This window comes from Physeter macrocephalus, chromosome 14, assembly GCF_002837175.3.
Source record: "Physeter macrocephalus isolate SW-GA chromosome 14, ASM283717v5, whole genome shotgun sequence".
NCBI lineage: Eukaryota > Metazoa > Chordata > Mammalia > Artiodactyla > Physeteridae > Physeter > Physeter macrocephalus.
In genome coordinates this window covers 56,704,876-56,727,554 of record NC_041227.1, presented here as the reverse complement: position 1 = coordinate 56,727,554, position 22,679 = coordinate 56,704,876, and the positions used below count along the sequence as shown (strand labels likewise).

Genomic DNA, 22,679 nt, shown 5'->3' with positions numbered 1-22,679 from the left:
AGCACTAACTACCACTGAGTCACAGAGGAAACGATTCCCTTTTCACTTTTGTCAGCCCATTTGATTACGTCAAAGAGAAAGTCTCCAATGGGTGCCGGTATATCTTTAACAATTCTTGAACGTCTGCTAATCTGTTTTTAATCAAGAAAAGGAGAGAGGGAGAGAGAAAAGAAGGAAGGGAAGAGAAAGAAAGGGAGCAAACGCCAGACTCCAGGTTCAAACCCTTCTACGGGTAATAGTCTGTAGCTAGAACGTAACAATCACTGCACTGTTGCCTTTGTCCTTATTTTACACTTACCTTCTATTCAGGGTGACTGATATGGTTTTCTGTTTGTGATACTGACAGATAGTTTTCCTTTCAAAAGTTAAATGTATTAAAAATGCATCAATTTAGGTACAAATATTGTGATAGGGATACACAAAGATGCCAAAAGTGTGCGGCAGGTACACAGATAACTAACATCAAGGAAACAGTGACCAAGCCCACTAGTCTTTACTCCACAGTGGGGAGCACTGGGGTTTCAGCCAAGAGGCTGAGAAAGCAGGCACTAAATCTCCCAGCCCTGCCTCATCCAGCACAGAGCCTCATTATTCACCGGGATCTGACAGAGGGTCTTCTGGGCACGATTTTTCTTTTCTTTCTTTCTTTCTTTTTTAATGGGCAGAGGTTTTGCTATTTCAAAAAGCTTGAAAAGCTTGATCTCGCCCCAATTCCCCATGCTTCAAGTGGAAGACTAAAGCCCAGAGAGATAAAATGCACTGTCAATGGCCCCAGATCAGCTGGGAGTAAAAAAGAGAATAAACAGCTGGTTTCCCCGATCCCATGATGTCAGAGAGATGGGGAAGCAGAACGCTGATGTCCAGCATTCCAGGAAGGGTCTTGTTCAGACCACGTTCAGTTTCTGACATCAGAAGAGCTGGGGGTCTCTCCAAGGTTCCTGTTAATTAGCTAAGCCATTTAAGGGACTGGCTGAAAACTTCTCACCTTAAATGAAAATCTCTTCTCCGTCAACCTCTCTCTTTAGGCTTCCACTAAACAAATCAAACTATTAGGAAAACTGTCTTTATTGGGACACCCATTAGCTATGAGAACCCATCTGAACAACAACCCCGGGGTATCGTGGATGGGAAATGAACGCATTGCATTATCTGGGGAAGTGATTTGGAGGGATCGTTTGTCTATCTATCTATCCTGGGAATGATGGGACCAGGAATGCCTGGGTCCCACGCTAGGTTTGGGGAGCTTGGGGTGGGACACGGGGAGTTTTGACAGTGTGCGGGGGAGGGAGGTCTTGGTCTTTGCAAGTTGCAGCATTCCCCCCTCAGAGTGTGGGATCGGGTGGGCTCACCAACAAACAGAGGATGGAAACACCTTCTACTACTGCAGAAAGACAGGAGGGAGGAAGGCTAAAAGAACACAGGTTGCACTTGGGAAACAAGACTGTCATTCAACAGTGACACATTGAAGGCACCACCCACGCTTATGACATTTTCAGTCCAAAGCAGTTGAAATTCGGCAGCGGCAGCAGCAATAGGCTGGAGGGGAAGGGAGTCGGGGATAGACAGTTAATAGAGGACTGGTTTCTGTCTCTGTTTCTTGTCTCGGAGGCGGGGGGACAACACCAGAAATCAGAGGCTCTGGGTCCCCTTCTCACCTCTTGTCGACATTTCAACTGTGAATTTTGTTTATTTTTTCTTGACGACGTTGTTGGTTTCCTAAGTCTTGAAGATGTTGGACAAAAGTTACTTTGCTGTTCTCGTCTGTTTTGTAGTGGGATTCTATTTTATTTTCGTTTTTTAAAAAATAGTTATTTAAGACTCTCTGGACCCTCTTCCTGCCATAAAAGCCTACCCCTCCCATTTCCACAGTCTTTATGGGAGTTGTCTAAAAAAGTTCTTTCTTTCGCATCACTGTCGGTGGGCTCAGGGTCTATTTATTTTTTGTGAGTTTGAGTGTGTGTTGTTTTTGCTTCCAACCTTGATGATATGAGAAGTACTATAAATAGCATGGGGGGGGGTCCAGTTACTGTCTCACGCTCATCACAATTTTATGTCCACATCACTACTTCCTGGGATTAGAAAATGCTTACCAAGTGCACCAGCGACCCCCCTCTTTTCTACCCCCCCTTCCATCCTTTCTGGCTCTTTCACCCAGAAACAGACAATGCATGGTCAATGGTATATGTGCTCAAATGGACAATTTCTCTAAATTGTGCTACTTTTTTTTTTTTCCATCATGGATTTCAGTTTCAAGTTAGGAGGAAAAGAAAAACCAGCCCCACGGTTTAGGCATGTGAGTTGGCCACCTCGACCCCGAAGTCGAAAGAGGGTGCCTCAGTTTCCCCTTGGCTGTATTGCTGACCGTCCACGTTCCGGTCTTGCTCAGCTGCCCACCGACACGTGTTAGGCATGACGCAGGAAAAGCGTGACTCCATGTCACCGGTAGGTTTGTCGTCGGTCGGTGTGGAGGGTGGACGTGTGGGTGGGTGTGCGGGCGGGGGACAGGGAGGGTGTGTGCTGGGGTATTTTTTGCCTCTCTCAGTTGAGTGTGGTCTCCAGGATGTCCCCTGTAGCGACAGCTCAGACAGTCACTTCCGTTTTGCTGTTGGTGATGAAGTATGGCTGCGGGGGTGGGTAGTGCTGGGTGCGAGTTCCCAAGGGGTCGCTGGAGCCGGACTCAGCCGTGCCCAGCTTGCCCTTGTTCCCGTAAGCTTGCTGCCGCCGCAGAGACTGATCCTTGGGGTCCCAGCTCTTAAAGTTGGCGGTGGAGTTGTAGGCCAGGGGGTGGGAGGGCGTCTTGTTGGTGCGGGACTTCTGTCCGTTCTGCTTGGCAGGGCCATGCTCAGGACTGAAGGCCCGCGGCTCATCCTCCACTCTTACGGGATGCAGAGGCAAGTTCCCCTTGGCGGCCAGCTCGGCCAGGTGCCGTCGCTTGGAGTAGAAGTCATCATTTACCTTGTCGGCTGTACGATGGGACAGGTAGGTGGACGAAGGGGGGAGGAGAGAGCAGAGAGAGGGAGAGAGAGAGGAGAGAGAGAAAGACAGTTAGGGATTGGCAGGTCAACCCAAGAACAGCATCTCAGTGGGCCAACAGTCCAAACGAGACACACACTAGAAACTCCACCCGGAGCAGACAGAAGGAAGGAGGACAGGGTCATGTGTTTTCCACCAACAAGAGGAGGACCAAGAAGGCGAGGGCATCCCCAAGGGAATCTCTAGCTCCCCCCAAATCCTTCTTTTCCCTCACAATCACACCTAGCACTCTGCCACCCTTGCCCTTCTTATAAAATGCAAGTGTTGTTCTTTCTTCATTATGAAAATGATGCTTCTCTTTAGAGAAAATATCGAATACATTGAGAAATATTCGTATCTATCAGCTACCGCCCAAGACAGTCAATATCAATACTTGGGTGTATTTTCTCCTGGTTTTCTCAATAAAGAGTTTCATTTGGAATTTGTGTTAGTGCTTTTGTTTTTGCTTTTATCAGTTAAGCAGACCTGTGTTCAAATCCCACTTCTGCCACCTACTAGCAGTGTAACTTTGGTAAATAACTTTTATTACTATCAGTTTCTGCATCAGGAAAGTGGTTACAATAAAAAAGGATATTTCATAGGGTTGTTTAGAGGGTTAAGTGATGACATAGGTAATGTGCTTAGATATTAGCCACCACCATGATCGTCATCATTATAAATAACTGTAATTTCTCATGTAACATTCTAGCAAGCATTTCTTCATGTTGTTATAAATCACTAGCAAACAGCATTCTAATACCTACATAATATTTCAGTGAGCAGAACTATGAAAATTAATCATTCATCCTATGGATGAGCATTCAAGCTGTGCCAATATTTTGCTAATATAAATCAATCTGAAATGAGAATTTTCTAGACTAAAGCTCTCTTAGTATTTAGAATTTTGAATGTAAAATAATTCTTAAAATATTCTTTAATCTATATCAGAGGGTGGAAAACTATAGCCCATGGATCGATCTAGCTGCCACCCATTTTCATAAATAAAGTTTTACCGGAATGCTGCCATGCCCTTTCCTTTACCTACTGTCTGCAGAGCAACAGCAGATTTGAGTGCTTGTGACAGAGACTGCGTGGCCCACATAGCCTGAAATATTTACTATCCAGCCCTGAAATAAATTATCTGAAGTGGAATTACTTGGCCAAAGGCTGTAAACATTATTAAGGCCCTTTATACATATTGACAACTATGCTACAAAAGAATTACACCAATTTCCGCTTCATTCACCACACTCTAAAACACTGAATGGTTCCTTTCTTTCTCTCTTTCTTGTTTTCTTTTCTCTCTCTCTCTCTCTCTTCCTCCCTCCCTTCCTTTCTTTCTTTCCTGCCTTCTTTCTCAATTTATTTGATAACTTTCTGAGTCTTTATTTTATTTTCTCTCACATTCTTTTATTATGATCCTCTATACTTTTTAAATTAATGTCTTAGCAATAAACTCTTGAAGATATGTCTCTCAGGAGTCCAGAAATATGTGCTGCTCTTTAATCCACACTTCCAGCATCCCATACTATTATGTGTGTGAAATTATGTAAATTCATGGAGGTCATTGCCCTTCCATGTTTCTTTTCTCATTTGATCCTTTCAACCACAAGAGGTGGGAAAGACAGGGATTATGACCTCTGCTTGACAGATGCGGAAACTGTCAAGCTAAGGAACATGAAATCATTTAATTGAGGTTACCCGCAGCTAGCGGCGGAGCCAAGGTAGAACCTAACTCCATTAGACATTATTTGATGCTTTTGAAAGGCCGTAGAGGGAAAGCTCTGTTTTCAGGAATGAGTGAGCACATATGCCCCGCCCCCTTGCCCCTTCTGCATCTGTGGCAGACATCACTCATTGGTCACTGAGCTCTTTCCTAGCTAGCATGGCCTTTGCTTAGATTCCTCAACACAGCACCCCCGGAAGCCACATGTTAACCTTCCAGGCTTAATACGATTTAAGTTGGGTTTCTGTCCATGTTTAATGTAAACAACCCTGAGTAATGCAATCTTTCAAGAGAATGTCCCCCCTTCCTTGAATTCGAGAGCTGTCTGAAGATACAGAATATCGATGCCAAAAGGAACTATGGAATAGCTACCGACATGGGAAGAGCACACATTCCCGAAATACCATGCACTCCTTAAGGTGGCATGAGTTACATTTAAGTTGGTATTAGAATCGCATCTTTCTGTCTTCCAGAAGAAAGTTCTAGGTTTCCAATGCCATGATGTTTCAACAGAAGGATGCTCTGACAGCCCTCCTTGTACTTCAAAATTCATGTATCCAGTTACCTCCAGGACAGAGTCACTGGCATCTCCCACTCAAGGTGGCCAAGACTGAACCCATCAACATCATTCACATCTGTTCTCCAGGCTCTTCCTTCTCTCACGAGTGGGAACACCAACTCTCTAGTTACTCAAGCCAGAAACACAGGAGCAGGTGCCGATGTCACCCTCCTCTTCTCCTCAGCACAACTGCTAACCCACAGGTCCTTCCCATCGTACCTACCAAATGCTTCTCTAACCTATGCTATGCCTCCTCCTTGCTTTAAATGCTGCTCTACTTCTGCCACCAAACTGGTTCCCCTGCCTTGAGTCTCACCTCCCCCAGGCCACTGTCCACACTACAGCCAAAGGCATATTTCCTTTTTTGTTTTGTTTTGTTTTGTTATGTTTTGTTTGGCCGCACTGTTCAGCTTGAGGGATCTTAGTTCCCCAAACAAGGATCAAACCCGTGCCCCCTGCAGTGGAAGCTCAGAGTCTTAACCACTGGACTGCCAGGGAAGTCCCCCCAAAGACATATTTCTAAAACTGACCATGTTACCATTTACCAAAACTTCTCCCAGCAATTTTTCTCAGTCATTTAGTCATACATCAAATAGGCATGGGCCAGGTGATAGACATTGTAAATATAAGGACATTGGGAGAATCAGAAACAGACAAGGTCCCTGTCCTCATGGGGTGGACATTCTATGAGGGAAGGACAGAATGTGACCAAATAATCCCACAAATTACATAAAAGTAGAAATATAGTAAGTGCTATAAAGAACTATCCAGTCTTATGAGTATTAATAATGAGGTCTCTGAGCTGGTCGGAGAACCAGAGGATGGAGCTGACGTGTCTCACCCCTTCATTTACATCAGATGCTCTGTTATTCATCTTTCAAGGTTAAGCTAAGGTGATGCTTTCTGATTCCCTGGCTCCCTCAGCAACCTCTGCGCTATCATAGTCCTGACTGCTCTTTTCTAGTTTTCCATTTTCACATCCATTTGCTCTCACTAAACTGCTTTCAGTCTCTTACTGAAAGTCTCACCCACCCTCATTATGTCCCCGGGCACGATCCAGAACCATTTATTCCCAAATTCCTCTTTCCAGACAATGGACGAGTCTAAAGGAAGCTCAGAGCAAGGGATGCATTGGCAGGTTCCCGTTTCTGACAAACTGAGGAAATTGACTATGAAACAGGTGCCCCAACAGCTGGGATAGGTGATGTCCTCTCAAAAAGTTCTAAAGAAAAATAGTCACAGGGGCATTCAATTCTTGCCCTATCAGTGCAGGTATGGGAAGCAGCCGCCATTAGGAGGAATCATGGAGTTGCTTGTGGAGAACCTACAATACATCCTTCTCCACACCCAACCCTGAATTTGTCTCTTGGTGAACCTGGCACTGGGAAACCCCTGAGCGTAGAGAGTGTTTGGTATATGGGGCAAGGGTGGGACAGAAAAATCTGTAGGCTTTGGAATCAGACAGACCTGAGTCTATGAGACCTTGGGAATGTCAAACTCCTATATCTCTATTTCTTTTGGTGTAAAATGAGGATAATATAACTACTCTGAGGTTTATTGTTAAGAATAAATTATATGAGACATATAAGCTATATAACACAATTCTGAAAGAGAGTAACTAGTCACTACATATATTTTGTCTGTCTTCTGGCTTATGAAAGAGGCACTGGATTAAATCCAACAGACATTTACTGAGCACTCTGTGTCAGATATCCAGCTAAGCACAAAGGAAGCACTCATCCAAACTAACCACCCTTCCTTCCTTTCTTCCTTCCCTCTTTGCTTCCCTCCAGCTGCCATGTGTATTGAGTGCCTAGCTGTCCCTATGAGACGACACAAGAAGGGGCCTTGATCCGTTTGGGATGAGGTGCCGGTTAGGGAAGGCATCCTTGAGGATGCTCTCTTAGTTGGAATCTGAAAGTGAAGAGTACCAGAAACAGCATCCAGGTGAGCGCACATGGGGTGTATTGCAAAAATAGCTGTAATACTTTGCAATTCCTTCCATCGAGAGGTGTAGTCTATTTCCCTACCCTATGAATATGGCCTGACCTTGTGATTGGCTTTAACCAGTAGACTGTAGCAGAAATTATGTCACGCACATCCCAAGCCTGGGCTTTTAGAAGTTCTACAGCTTCTGCTATCAGATCTTGGAACCCTGCCTCCATATGAAAAAGGAAGCCCAGGTTAGCCTCCTGAAGGTTGAGAAACATGCAGTCCAGTTGCCCATGTTCACCACAGCCAATAGCAGCCTGCTACCTGCCAGATACCCAGTGAGGCCATCCTAGACCGTACAGCCATTAGCCCACCTGCCAGCTCATCACAGACACTGAGTAAGCCTGGCCAAGAGTAGCCAAGCCAGCCCAAACCAGAAGAACTTCCCAGCTGATCCAGAACCACGAGCCCAATAAACAGTTGCTATGTTAAGCCACTAAGTTTGGGGGTAATTTGTTACGCAGCAGTAGATAACTGATACAGAACAACATTTGCAAAAGCCCTGAGGTGGGAAATAGCATGGTAGCTTCAAAAACTGAAAGGATATGTATGTAATAAAGTGAAGAAAACAAGGGGTCATCAGATCATCTAATGTCCTGTATGCAGGATTATATCGTTCACATCTATTTGTTTGTCTATCCCCCCTCCACATGACTCAGAGGTGTCTTCAACAAGTGCAGAGCAGGTACAGACTTGCTGCATGGGGCATGAAACCATCCTTCAAAGAGTTATTTTCAAGATCATTTCAACAAGGATGTGGTTGGTGGTTAGGTGGATGAACTGTTCCCATAACCAGGAAATGCAATTTTTGTGAAATTCTCTTTTTCATCCCCTCTGATTTAGATACCGAGGATGGGAAAGAAATACTTACCGGGCCACTCTCGGCGTTGTGCATTGTGGTCCCTGTCTTAGTATGTTAAAAGGCGGCTTGTGAAGGAAATCACAGATTCATTGAGCAGCCTTGTAAGCCCTATTAATAAATGCATTAACCTAATCAACCCAGGTACCTCGTGGGCAGGTGGTTAACAAGCCGACCAGGTAACAGATGTGTGAGGCTTTCAACTACACTGGTCCTCTCCGTTTTGATTTTTCTTCATTTAAAAAGAGGAAGAAAGAATGAAAAAGGTGCTTTCCTTCCAATAAGCCTAATTGCCTTGAAGGAACCAAGGCTTCAAAATTAAACTGTACCTTCCTCCATCTGTCTCTCTCTTAATTAGCAGCAGACACTTGTACAGGTGCCGGGTGGGATGGAGCTTCGCCTCCATGGAAATGGAGAGTCAAGGTAATAACCAGTTTTCAAAACAAGCTACACATCTGAGGGTCTCGGCAGGTGGCCTCCCACCTACCTTCTTTCCTTGGGCCAAGGATATCTTAAGGAGGGGTTCCTACCACTCATTCTCCCTTGGTGATCATCTTGGGTCTCAGGTGATGGATTTCACCTGGTAAGCAAGGTCCTACCCTAAGCTTCCAACAATTCCCAATTTGTCCCTACCTTTGGTCCAAGAATATATTGAAATGGAGCGATTAATCTCCGATCACACTTAAGAATCAAATCCAAATGATTTGCTGTGACCCCGAAGGTCGGCAGGCCCGGCCTCTGGCTGTTGCGCGCCCACCCTCATCTCTCCCACGCTTATTATGACCCACCACATAGCGTACTAGTTTCCTAGGGCTGCCATAGCAAATTACCACAAACTGGGCAACTTAAAACAACAGAAATTTATTCTTTCCCAGTTCTGGAGGCCAGAAGTCTGAAATCAAGGTGTCGGTAGGTCTGTGTTCCTTCTGCAGGCTCTAGTGAAGTATCCTTCCTTGCCTCTTCCAGCTTCCGGGGGTTGCAGTAATCCTGGCATTCCTTGCCTGTAGCTGCATCTCCAATCTCTGCCTCTGAATTCACATGACCCTCCTCTCTGTGTGTGTCTATGTGCCCAAACTTCCCTCTTCTTATACGGACACCAGTCATTGGATTAGGACCCACATTAATCCAGATGACCTCATTTTAACTTAGTTACATCTGCAAAGACCCTATTTCCACGTGTGAGCACATTCTGAGGTTCCGAGTAGATTTGGGTCGGGGTGGGGGGCGAGCCACTGGACCGTCCCTGTTGTTCTCACCGCCAAAACACCCTTCTTTTTGGATCTTTCTTGTCATTTGGCTCTCTGATCAAAGGTCACTCAGAAAATTCCTCCTGATGACCCAGTGAAAACACCCCTGTTGCTCTCATCACCTTTCCCATTTTAATATGTTCTTAGCCTGCATATATGAAATTATCTTTCTTAGTTATCTGTGTATTGTCTATCTCCTTTGACTAGAATATAAGCTCCAATTAGGTTAGACATCATATCTGCTCTGCTCATCACTGTATCCCCAACATCTAGCCCAGTACCTGGCACATAGTAGGATACAATAATAAACATGTGATAAGGGAAGAAAAGCACCAGAGACAGTTTGATTCCAATGACATTCTCTCAAATATTAGAAATGGGCAAGATGCTTCATCTTCTGATCTCTGATGGCTAATTTTATATGTCAACTTGACTGGCCCATAGGGTGTCCAGATTAAACATTATTTCTGGGTCTGGATGAGATTAGCGTTTGAATCAGTGGACTCAGTAAAGTACACCATCCTCTCCAATGTAGAGGGGCACCAACCTAATTTGTTAAGGGACTGAATACCACAAAAAGCAGAGGAAGAGAGGATACATGCCCTTCCTGCCTGGCCTGCTTGAGCTGGGACATTAGTCTCCTCCTGCCCTTGACCTGGGATTTACAACATTGGCTCCTTTGGTTCTCAGGCCTTCACACTGGGACTGGAAATACACCACTAGCCTCCTGGGTTTCTAGCTTGCAGACAGTAGATTATGGGACTTCTCAGCCTCCAGAATTGTGTGATTCAATTGCTTGCGATAATTCTCCATATATACATATATTCCATATATACATATTTGTACGTCTATATCCTATATAATATATCCTACATATATAATATGCACATATATAAAATATATACATTAAATATATCCTACATACCTATCACACAGATGTAATCAAGGTAAAATGAGGTCATACTGGATTAATGTGGCTCCTAATCCAACGACTGGTGTCCTTATAAGAATAAAGAAATTTGGACACATAGACACACACACAGAGGAAGGCCATGTGAAATCAGAGGCAGAGACTGGAGTGATACAGCTACGTAAGGCAAAGTATGCCAAGGATTGCCACACCCCCACACAAATATCCAGCTGGTTCTGTTTCTCTAACTAATACATCGTCCACACTGTAGAAGGTTACGTGACCTGTGCTTTACAGGGATAGAAGGACTGGAGCTTCTGGGGCAGGAGAACCAGGCTGCTGCCCAGCTCCAAACCCCTGGCTGAAAACTTGCAGAGGCATGGATGTTCTCTAGCAGCCATAGCTCAGGGGAGATAGAATGGAGTCAGGTGCAGGGGGCAGGGATTGGTTAAAGAGACCGCTTGGATCCAGCAGCAGGCTGTGCTGACACGCCCCCTTCCCAGCTCACCCAGTGTAACCTGAGTAAGAGCTCACCTTTATTAAGTGCGTGCTCTGCTCCAGGCACCCGGCTAAGGAATGGACATTTGTTACCCCCTTTAATCCTCTCAATATCCTAATGAGGTAGGTGCTATTATTGGTCTCATTTTATAAATGGGGAAACTGAAGCAAGAGAGCTTTGGCAACTTGTCCAAGTGACAGTGCTGGGATCTGAACCCTTGACACCTGGCTGAATTCCAAGTATCCTGAAATGGTCGAATCTGGGACAACACTCACCATCTATTTAACCATCTGCCTGCCTTATAGAAGAAACTCTTGTTTCCTTAACAAGTTTCTCTAGGCAGGAAAACGTTCCCCCTAAACTAAAGAAGGTGGAGGACAGAGTGAGAATTATAAGGAGAAAACACTTTTCTTGATTCCTCCTCTCAAAACGTCAGGGATTGAGATATACATGTAAATCTTATTCACAAGAGGAGACATCAAAATGTCACAACTGGAAATTTCATGAAGTCTCAAATTCCCCCTGGAGGCAATATACGTTTACCTTTTTCTTCCTTAAAGTGGGGCAAGAGAAGGGAGCTGGGGTGTCATGAGAGACTCTCCCTGCCAGGCTCTCAGCACTCAGTTGGCTACTGCATTACAAGAGTATGGGTCTTGCATCCTCTGAGATGCACTGGCATTGGCGGGAGTGCTGGCCAGTCAGCAATAAGAAGTGGCTTCCTGTTAAAGAACCGGGTTGGATAAGGTGCTATATGCTTCTCTTAGAACTGGGAGGAGCCTGAAACTTCGTCACCACTCCAGCCAGGCACCATCCAGGTGCTTTACAGGTATCATCTCATTTAGTTGGCTCCCCACCCCACCCCAAGCCAATGAGGTAGGTGTGGTTGCCTGGTCTCTTCACACTATGTCACGCCGACTCCCTCCGTGACAATGTAGGGGGATCCCATTTTGAGATATTCACCAGTATTCTCTTCCCTGTGCTCCACTCTCCCCTCCCCACCACTCAGAGAGCAGCGATCACTTTCGATGATGACAACGTATTCCAAGTGTTGCTCCTGAATCCTACACTGAGCTCTTGACAGTCATAGCAGAGCCTTGGAAGGCAAGACGTCAGCAAGAAGATCTGAGCGTGCTGAGAGAGAAAGAAGGATTAGTGAAGCTGAGAGCGTGCAGGATTCAGTGCAACTTGTTTATTCAGCAGATAGCAGAGTTTGGAAGAATTCTGTGACTGTAAAATCTTCTTTAGGATATGGTAGAAAGAGCATGAACTTGAAGAACAGATGGACCTGAGTTAAAGTCCCAACTCTTCCACTTAGAAGCTGGAGACCTTAAGCAAGTTACCTAAGTTCTCTAAGCTTCCCCAATAAAATGGAAAATAAAATAACAATGCCTATGTGGTAGGGGGTTATGGTATTCAAAAGAATCATGTGAACTATCTTGCATAATGTAAAGTACCAATGTCCTTGCTTCATGGTAGGTATTCATTAGATAGTAGCTGCTACTGCTGTCATTGTCAGAAAATAAAGTGAAGATAGGAAGACCTACTTTGCAAAGTGCAGCAGAGAAGTAAACAAGTGACAAAGTGTGAAAGCACAAACCATTATGCCTGGCACACAGGAGTCTCCTTAAACGTATACCCCATCTGACATGATATTGTAAAAGACTGCTACTTGTCATCCAGATCTCTTCCACCTTTTTTCTTGGGCACATGGCCACCTAATCCTAAGCTAGATTTCCCTAGCCTTCTTGGAAGCTAAATTTGGCCACGTGGCTAATCTCTCACCAATGGACTGTTAGCAAAAGTGATGCATCCAATTTCCACTTCAACATACTCACTTAAAATAAAATTGGTTACCCTGGGTGTCCCCTCTCTCCCTTCCCATAGGCCATGACGGCAACTAACTATAACAATGCAGATGAGGACAATACAGTAGGTGGCTGCAGAGCAACAATGTTGGAGGAACCTGGGTCCCTGAGTGACAGCTTGGAGTAAAGCTGCCCCACCAACCTGGACCACCACCTCTGGGGCTATTACACGAGAGAGAAATATACTTCTTTCTCTTAAGCCACTGTATTTGTGAGGCCTTTTGGTTCACTAGGACAGTACTGAACTTTTATTTACATAGGAGTGTTTTCTGGGTCTCTACTTTTTTCTCTCCATCATGAGCTGAATGAAACAGTAAAAGGGGAAACAGTTCATGATAAAAAAAAATACCAGGTATTTCTCCCTTCTTTTGAAATACATGTTATAAAGCTGCACAGGCTCCTGCGGTTGTCTCAGCAGGCAGAAACAAGAAAGGCAGGAAAAAAGCCTAGCTTCGCAGGCAGGAGAGAGCCAGGAGGAGATGGGAAGATTTGTCTTTATGGCAAATTAGCCCCCATTTCACCTGGTTCTGGGCCTCGCTGTAGAGACCCAAGGAGGGAAAATCACATTTGAACCAGGTTCTAAATAAAGCCAGGACTCCTGGCTGTTTCTACAGGGCCACACATCTTTCCTGAAGGCTTATCTCTCTAAGAGAGAAAATTGGAAAGGGGAGAATGGGATCCTGGCCCTTTTTTATCTTAGCCCTGAGGGTCCCAAGAGGAGGCACTGCTGCCTTTGCTGATGACGATTCTGAAACAGTGCCTGGCTTGGGCTTTGCACCAAAGCTATCCAGCTGCACAATCAGCCCCTTTGTTGTGGCTGCAGGGAGCCCTCTGTGAACATCTCACTGCCAATGGACCTATGAAACCTTAAGCCCTCTGTCTCTTGCCTTAGGCAGTCCTGTTGGGCAGTCACCACTTTCTGAAAGGCTATTGAACAAAGGTGGCTGGACTCATGCTCCATCCAAGGCTGACCACAGAGCCCCCTGCATTGAAGGGCCCTGGTTGGAAACTGTGCACTCGTTCACTGCCCTTCATCCTGCACTGCTGCTCCACAGATGGAGATATTTCTTCTCAGAAATTCATTGCATGGTTTGTCTTATGGTCAACCTCTGAACTGGTAAAATTTTATATAACTGGTGGTTTTTTAAAGGGAGGAAATAAAAGTTAACTCTCCTTAATCCTCCATACTTCCTTCCAATGTGCAAAGGACCATCTCAAAGTAGATAACGATCAGATTTGGGACCCTGTGTTAGATGAATGCATGAAGGACCTCCATTTTTTCCCCCTTCCTTGTATCCACACTCTTTTTATGTGACTTTGAAACTCACCCCCCAAAAAAAGAGGATCTTGTTTCCCCACCACTGGATTCTGAGTTCATCATGTGATTCATGAAGGTTAGCAGACATGACACACACAGAAGTTTGACAAGTGCTTGCTGGTTGTTTGAGTGCTCTCTTGCACCTCTGCCCCCAGCATGAGAACATGTCTGGGCTACCTTCTCGAAGGATAAAAGACACCTGGAGCAGAGTCAAGTCACCCAGTCTTTCCAGCTGAAACCAGCCTACATCAGCCAGCATCCATCCAACCCCAAGTCATATGGGTGAACTCAGCTCAGACTAGAAGAACCTCCTGCATCAGGATAAATCACTGGCACATAGACCCCTGGTCTCAATAAATGCTGAGCTAAATAAGTTTAAGCCATGAGATTTGAGGTGGTTTCTTATGCAGCATTATTTAACAATGGATAACTGATACAAATGCCAATCATTCACTCACCCTACTCCCAGGAAGGCCCCAATTTCCAGATGGAGATCCATGTCTCCCCTACTCTTAATCCAAATGGTTTGCATGACATACCCCTCCACTCCTTCACCCCCTAACCATTCCCCGATGACTACAAACAACCCATTTCATTGCCCTCACCATAACAATTTGTTCAGAGGTAGGTGGCCACATGACAAGGCAAGCCAATCATAGCAAAGCCTGGGATCTTTACTAATGGAGATAGAGGGGCCAATGAGATCAATGATCACAGCCTTCCATTTACGGCAGAGGCAACTGGAGCTATGGGCACAAGGACACCCAACAGAACAGAAGCAGCACTGGATCTAAACACAGGCCACCCCCCACTTCCACCTGGTTGATTTTTCTATTTCCCAGGGCCTCTTTAGAAAAGACAACAGGATTCCCTTCAAATGCGATGCCCAGCTTCAATTAATAATTTATTCATAAAATGTATGTTGGGGGCTTCCCTGGTGGCGCAGTGGTTGCGCGTCCGCCTGCCGATGCAGGGGAACCGGGTTCGCGCCCCGGTCCGGGAGGATCCCACATGCCGCGGAGCGGCTGGTGAGCCATGGCCGCTGAGCCTGCGCGTCCGGAGCCTGTGCTCCGCAACGGGAGAGGCCGCGACAGAGGGAGGCCCGCATACCACAAAAAAAAAAAAAAAAAAAAAAATGTATGTTGGGTGTCTACTATGTGATGGCAGCACCATGCAAGATTTGGGGGATATTTAGCATGAATGATATCTAGCCAGCTTAGCCTCAGAGGGACACACGTTTTTAAAAAAAATTTTACTAGAGTATAGTTGATTTACAATGTTGTATTTGTTTCTGCTGTACAGCAAATTGAGTCAGCTATGCATATACATATATCCACCCTTTTTAAGATTCTATTCCCGTATAGGTCATTACAGACTATTAAATAGAGTTCCCTGTGCTATACAGTAGGTTCTTATTAGTTATCTCTTTTATATATAGTAGTATTGCTATCTTGCTGCAATGGCATTTTCTGCAAAGCAGAGAACTCTCCACAGGCTCACTTCATGCCCTATGGGTTCCCAAGGAAGCGCATCAAAATGCCAGTGCTTGCTGTATGCTTTTCCAAAGAGGCTGAACTCAGAAGCTGGTAGGATTTGATTTTTATTAAAAAAAAAAAAAATCACTTCCTTATCCTCCACCTGCTCTGTACCCTCCTGCTCACCCAAAAACCAATAACCCAAGTCAGAAAGTTGCAAAAGCCTGACTTTTATGAAGTAATGTTTGAAGGCTGCTTTTAAGTGAGTCCTTCCCTGGGTTGTATGCCCTCCAACGGAACTGTAACCCAAATCACATATTTTCTGTGCTTCTGTAGCATCTCTTGGATGAATATTTATCACCGAGCTACATCAATTTTCTCAGAAGGAAGAAAGAACTAGGATTTCTTGAGTGCCTACCATGTACTAGACACTGTTTTTAGCCATTTCACCTACATGATCTAATTTAAACCCTCGTAAAGGGAGGTGATGAGGCAATATCATTTTTTTCCATGTGACAGATGAGAACTAAGGCCCAGAGATACTGAGCAATTTGGCTGCCAGCTGACTCTGCCACAGCTGATAAGTGGCAGAGCAGGATACCAAATCCAAGACCGTCCACCTCCAATGCTCTTACCTTCCAGCTATAGCCCCCAGATCAAACCCCAACTAAGAAAAGCTTTATTTCAGAAAACAGCAAAAATACTCATGTATTTTTGGAATACATGAGGAATGCTGGCATGCGAAAACTGGTGCTCTGGGGTAAGCTGTGTTTGTATCTAGGATTGGGTCTTAGGAAAATGTAGGTCCAGAGTTGAATGCACTAAAATGACCCAGGAAGTGCATTTTTAAAGTGAAAAAATGAAAAATGGAAAGTGAAAAATCCAGAGGTTCCAGGCCCATAGGAGTGGGTAGGCCCAGGATGGACATTGGTAAAAAGGATCTCCCGTGATTCTGGGTCAAGTCCTTAAGCCATTCTTTTTTTTTTTTTTTTTTTTTTTTTGTGGTACGCGGGCCTCACACTGTTGTGGCCTCTCCCGTTGCGGAGCACAGGCTCCGGACGTGCAGGCTCAGCAGCCGTGGTTCACGGACCCAGCTGTTCTGCGGCGGGCACGAACCCGTGTCCCCAGCATCGGCAGGCGGATTCTCAATCACTGCGCCACCAGGGAAGCCCCATTCTTTTTTTTTTTAAAGACTGATTTTTTTAAATTGAAGTATTGCTGATTTACAATGATCAGGCGAACAGCAAAGTGATTCAGATAGATAGATATTCTTCTTCAGATTCTTTTCTGTTATACATTATTACAAGATATTGAATATAGTTCCCTGTGCTATACAATAGGTCCTTGTTGTTTATCTATTTTATATATAGTAGTGTATATCTGTTAATTCCAAATTCCTAATATATCTGTCCCCTCGCCTTTCCCCTTTGGTAACCATAAGTTTGTTTTCTATGTCTGTGAGTCTATTTCTGTTTTGTAAATAAGTTCATTTGTATCATTTTTTTAATGTTCCACATATAAGTGATATTATATGGTATTTGTCTTTCTCTGACTCACTTCACTTAGTATGACATCTCTAGATCCATCCATGTTGCTGCAAATGGCATTATTTCATTCTTTTTAATGGCTGAGTAGCATTTCATTGTGTGTGTGTGTGTGTGTGTGTGTGTGTGTGTGTGTGTGTGTGTATGTACCACATCTTCTTTATCCATTCATCTGTCGATGGACATTTAGGTTGTTTCTATGTTTTGGCTATTGTAAATAGTGTTGCCATGAACATTGGGGTCTTAAGCCATTCTTTGAGTTCTGGGTCCTGGTCCTGGGTGTGATGCCCTGTGTGAGTGTTGGCAATCTCATTTATCTCAAGAGAACTCAGTTCCCTCATCTGTAGAAGCATAAAGGGTGAAAAAGTGTATTTTCTTCATTGCTTCATTGAAGGGTATTATTTGCATTGTCTCATAAAATTACTCCCCCAAACCTGATAGAATGTGAATACTATCATCTCACCCATTTTGGAAATGGTAGAAATGAAAGTCCAGAGCATGTGACTGGCTTGGGCAAGACCACACAACCTGATACTAGTCAGAACTAGAGTGATGAAATCACAGCACTATGCTAGAAGTTTCCCCCAAGTTCCGGGCTCCAATGGCGTGCTAGGCTAAGGACAGATCAGGTTCAAAGATTCGTTTTGCAAAATAAATGTATTTCCATGATACGTGTTCATACTGGTTAGGGGAGTCCACTGGGATTGAGGTGGTGGTGTCTTCTTCCATCCTGGGTATTAAACAATTATTCCAGGAGTCCACAGGGCTGGGCACGTGGACCTACAGCAGTGACCACTAGGGGGAGACTTTCCTGGAAAACCTCAGGTAGTGAAAAATGGATAGTGCAAACCGCTAAGATTTGTCTGCCATTTCCTGGCAGATAGGATTCCCCTCCCAAGTGAGTTATAGCCAATGCAGGTGGAAGCAGGGAACTTGTATCTTCAGGGACCTATAGCCCTTTCTCCTTTGAAGCTACTGCTTCTTTATCCAACCTCCCCAAGGGACACCCAACCCTCTGCTCATGGCCTGTGTTCCCAAAGTGGGTTCCTAGCAACATTCCAGTAACTGGATCTCAAGCTGTGAACCGGTTTTCCATAGAGAAAAGAGATCAGACGTCCAAAGCGTTTGGGAAATGATGGGCTGTACAGAGTTTGACAGTTTTTTTACCATGCGATTTTTTCAGAGCTTTAATTTGCTCACCTGATAATAACAGTAATAATTATACCAGTTACCACCTCATGTGTTTATCACTTTTGACATGCCAGGCACTGTGACACATGTTGTACATGTTATCTCACATCGTCCTCACAACAACCTTAGGAGGGAGGTGATAGTGTTGTCTCCATCTTGTTGATCAGAAAAGAGGGGCTCAGAGAGGTTGAATGACTTGGAGAAAGTAACAAGAGTACCAATGATGGGACAAAATCAGAACTCAGGTGTGTCTGAGGCTAAGTCCATCACACCCTGCTGATACCTCCCTTTCAAGAAGGTGACAGGGTGTACAACCCCCCTGACCTCGTTATCATGCCTCATGTAGATTCAGGGTCTGGAGGTTGAGTAGAAAACAATAGGGAAAATCAGTGACCCCAGAGGAACTTGGGCCTCCCCTCTCTGGGACCCCTTTTCTCCTCCCCAGACAAAGCAGGATACATAATAAAGATGCATTGAGGAGGAGAGGGGAAATTAGCCCGGTTTGAGTAGAAAAATAGCCTCTAAGCCCTTGCTTTTGACCTGTCCTGAAATATTTTCTAAATGCATCAGACAACAACAGGCTGATATAAAGACAGGGATACTGACTGCCTCTAAATGTTGTCATGGGAATCGTAATGGCTTTGTTTTTCACAAGGGAAGGAAAAAAAAGTTTATGCCTCAAATTAGCAGGTCTGTCATGTTCCAAATTGTTTGCATTTCTAAAAATGGATGTTGACATGTGAATGGTTATTATCTAATGCAGACCCAAAAAATCTGCCTCTCTCAAGGCAACAACTGGGTAATCAAGAGGTTCTCATTAGACACGAGGGTCTAAAGCTCTCACTCCCAATTCTGGAATATGGGGTGACACTCCTCATTCCCCCCCCACCCCTCCCCAGAGCTCAGGTTGCTTTGGAGCCTCTGGGACTCTGGTCAAGCTTCCCTCTTCAGAACCCTCAACCCACAGAAAGATGCTTGGAGACCCAGTCAAACAGTCTTAGTTTCCCAGCAAGATTTCTCTACCGCAGTGGTTTTGAAAGTATGGTCCCTGGGCCAGCAGCATCAGCAACACCTTGGAACCTGTCAGCAGTTCAGCCCCTCTGGCCACACCTAGTGAATCAGAAGCTCTGGGGTGGGGCCCAGGAATTCGGTTTTAACGCTCCTCCAGGGGATGCTGAAATGCACTCAAGTGGCTCAAACCTGAGAACCACGGGGCGGCCCACGGCTCCCTCCTCTCCACTCCCACGCGCTCACTCACTACCTTCTGTGGTGTCTTCATGAACCCTCTGCTCTATTTTCTTCTCTTCATCCTCTACCCACCCCAGTTCGGGGCACTGCCCACCTGGATGACTGCAAGAGCCTTCCAGAAGGTGACATCAACTCCAGCCCACCCTCCCCCGATCCAGTCTCCACATAGAAACCAGAACTGTCTTTTGAGAAGGCAAAAGGGCCCTACCAGTATCTTACCTACAGCCCGGCAATATCTTCTAACTTCTCCCAGTTCAAGGTCACTAAAGGGTTTGACCTTCATCTGCTTGGGTCAGCTACAATCTCCCAACTACCAAATCCAACAAAGCATAAGGAGTGAAGAAAGAAGAGAACTGAGTTTCCAGTCTGTTCTGGAAGATAGCCATTCCCGTCACACCCCAGCGGGAAATAACTTAAGCATTGGTCAGGCAGACATGGGTTCAAATTCAGCTTCATCACTTAGCAGCTATATGACTTTAGACAAGCAAGAGCTAGCCTCGCACAGAGGCCCATGTCCTCGACTCTGAAGGGGAAGGACAACACATACATGGCTGGGTCATCGGAGAGTTCAAGGACAAAATGACATAAAGGGCCCAGCCCTCTGTCTGGCACATTGTAGGGGGTTAATAAATTATAGCTACCACCTAGCCCAGTCACCCAGCTAGTTAACACACAGACTCAAGGGGACCAACTTTTGATGCTCACCATGGTAGCCAGGAAAGTTGAAAATAGCATCTGTTCCCCAAAAGGCTAATCATTCCCAAGACCCAGGGCCAACAACCTGACTCTGTTTATCTCTGCCTCACAATTTGTGTTTTTCCCCCTGCATTAATTTACCTTACATTTTGCCATTTGCCTGCACAGTTGTCTGAGAAAAAGACATCTCCTGGATGTCTTACCCGGGACATTTTCTGATAGTGACATTTTCCTTCAGGCAAAATGAACATCAGAAAGTGAGGAGTAGCACACTTTTCAACAACAGCCCGGAGCACAGACATGCCACCCCAGGAGCGTACACACACACACACACACACACACACACACACACACACACAACACCTACACACTGGAACTCAGACGGACCTGCAGCTCCACCCAACACGGACACATGTGTGCACACAGACACCGGGATTCTCTGTGCCTTCATGGATTAATGCCAAATCCAACGAGACCTGGACAAAAGAGCTAGAAAAAGCCATACGGTACCTTTCGGTGACTTAAGTGTCGCCACTGTCCAGTCACCCTCAGAACTTCCTAAAAAAACAACAATGGAGAGATGCTGATCTGTTCACGGGCTTCCCATGTGTGCTGTGCCCTCAACGCCCAGATGCTCTGCAGGTACCCCAGCTGCAGCCTCCAAGGGGCGCAGGTCTCAGGGGACCGGGGAACAGGGCGAGGGACCAAATGCGCAATTACGATTATGTGAACACTTCTGTCTGCAAGGCCCTGAAGCACGATCGAGATAATACCCAACACAGGATCAAGACAGGTTCCCCTGAAGAAAGCCTAGATGTTTTCAGGGAGAGAGAGAATTCCTAGGTGGCTCTAAATTTCAACCCTCTAAGAAAGAAAGCAAAGTTTTAGTTACATGAGGTCACTTTGGCTAATAACGCTCTGTTGACAAGAGATAAATTTTGATCCTCTTTTATTGCAATCCCCTGCTAAAAAGGTGGGGGGAGCATCATTAGCTCCATATTCAAGGTCGGGGCAGGCCCTGCTGACTGCAACTTTAAATGCTGGGTGGCAGGCTGGGTGGAGTGGAGACCCCGCTTTCACAGTGCCTAGCACACAGTCTGTGTTTGAAAAATATTGTTGAATGAATGAATGAATTCAAGGTTCTCCACGGGGTCACTCTTCCTGAGGTAAGGAAATTCCCCTCAATGCTAAAGGAATCAAACTTGTTATCTGAGAATCCCATAATGCCTGGGACTTTGATTATAAATCAGTTTCTCTAAATTGAATTCCATTTCAGATGTACTGGATGAGCCCTGGGGGAATCTCTTATTATTAGGAGAACCCCATAGTGACCCTTTTGTAAAGGATGGTGAGAATGACTATGGCTACAGCCTACCCCGGTCCTCGATAGACCTTCTCTGTAAGATCGGGTTTTACTCAAACCGAGGCAAACCTGCGCACGTGCCTAAGCAGCAGCCTCTGCCCACTGGCTGGCGGCCTGACCAATCAGCGTGCGCTACTAGCTCCAGTTTCCTTTCTTAGGAATCTACCTGGAAAAACCAAGTCCTCAACATTTCTGCACAATTTCCAGAGATTTATCAGGCTGCCAGCTGGGAAGAGATGTAGGGAACAGTCTGTGATCTGAATGATTACAGAGCACAGATCCGGCCCCCATTTAAACATTTCTGGTTGGCCTCCCAGGCGTGCCAAAGGATGCTCAAATTGCCACATTCCCCCTGCGGATATGAACTCTACACCCTCATCACTAACAACAGAGGGGAAATTGGGATGACAGGTGAAGAGTGACGAACTTAAAATTAAGTGGGACCCGCCTGGGATGCCTTCATGTTTCTTCTCCCTCTGAGCCAGGACCATTGACATCTGGAAATAGTGATGCGGCCCCAGATCTTCCTGTGCGGGTGGACACATGCCTGACCGAGTCACTGAGTCACTAAGCCCAAGGAAGCCGTTTGCTCCCAAAACAAATCCGTGACTGCCTTGAAGGCAGGAAACAAGCTGTGGTCACCTCTGTCCCCACTACCTAAGACAGGGCAAGACAGTAACAAGTTTTGTTTCATAAATCCAAGTTTTGTTTCATAGAGCTAATAAGGGTCACTTAATAAGATGGCACACAAGCTACCAAATATATAGCTAAGTTCCCATTATGGGCTTTGTGACACTAATGGACATTAGATAAATACTTTCTGGGTGAAAAATTAAATGCTTATGTAAAGAGGATGGGCCTACAGCATTGAGAGGAAGCGGCCGTGAGGGAACTTTCTGGGGGAGGAAAATATTTCTTATCCTTACTGGGATGTTGATGACCCTAGTGCACGTATATTTCAGCAGTCACACTACTGTCAAATTATGATCTGAGTATCATACTATACATATGAAATTATACCTCAACTATAATGCACCTTAAACATGTTACACCTCAATTATACTCAGCATCATGAGAAAACTTTTACCTTCAAACAAAGAAAAGAATTAATACATTAGTAAGTCCTCCCCCACAAAGAGGAAAATAGGCCTCTTCAATCCTTTTTTTTTTTTTTT

General features: G+C 45.1%; 1 protein-coding gene across 1 annotated transcript in view; it reads right to left on the bottom strand.

The window, feature by feature from the left end:
* Nucleotides 1–2,580: 2,580 nt before the first annotated feature.
* SHISA9 (shisa family member 9) overlaps nucleotides 2,581–22,679 on the bottom strand; it is a 293,836-nt gene continuing 273,737 nt past the window's right edge. The window contains exons 4-5 of the mRNA XM_007100195.2: nucleotides 20,652–20,699; nucleotides 2,581–2,963 (exon numbers count right to left, since the gene is read on the bottom strand). Of these exons, the coding sequence (XP_007100257.2) occupies nucleotides 2,581–2,963; nucleotides 20,652–20,699 (431 nt within the window). The remainder of the gene's footprint in view (nucleotides 2,964–20,651; nucleotides 20,700–22,679) is intronic.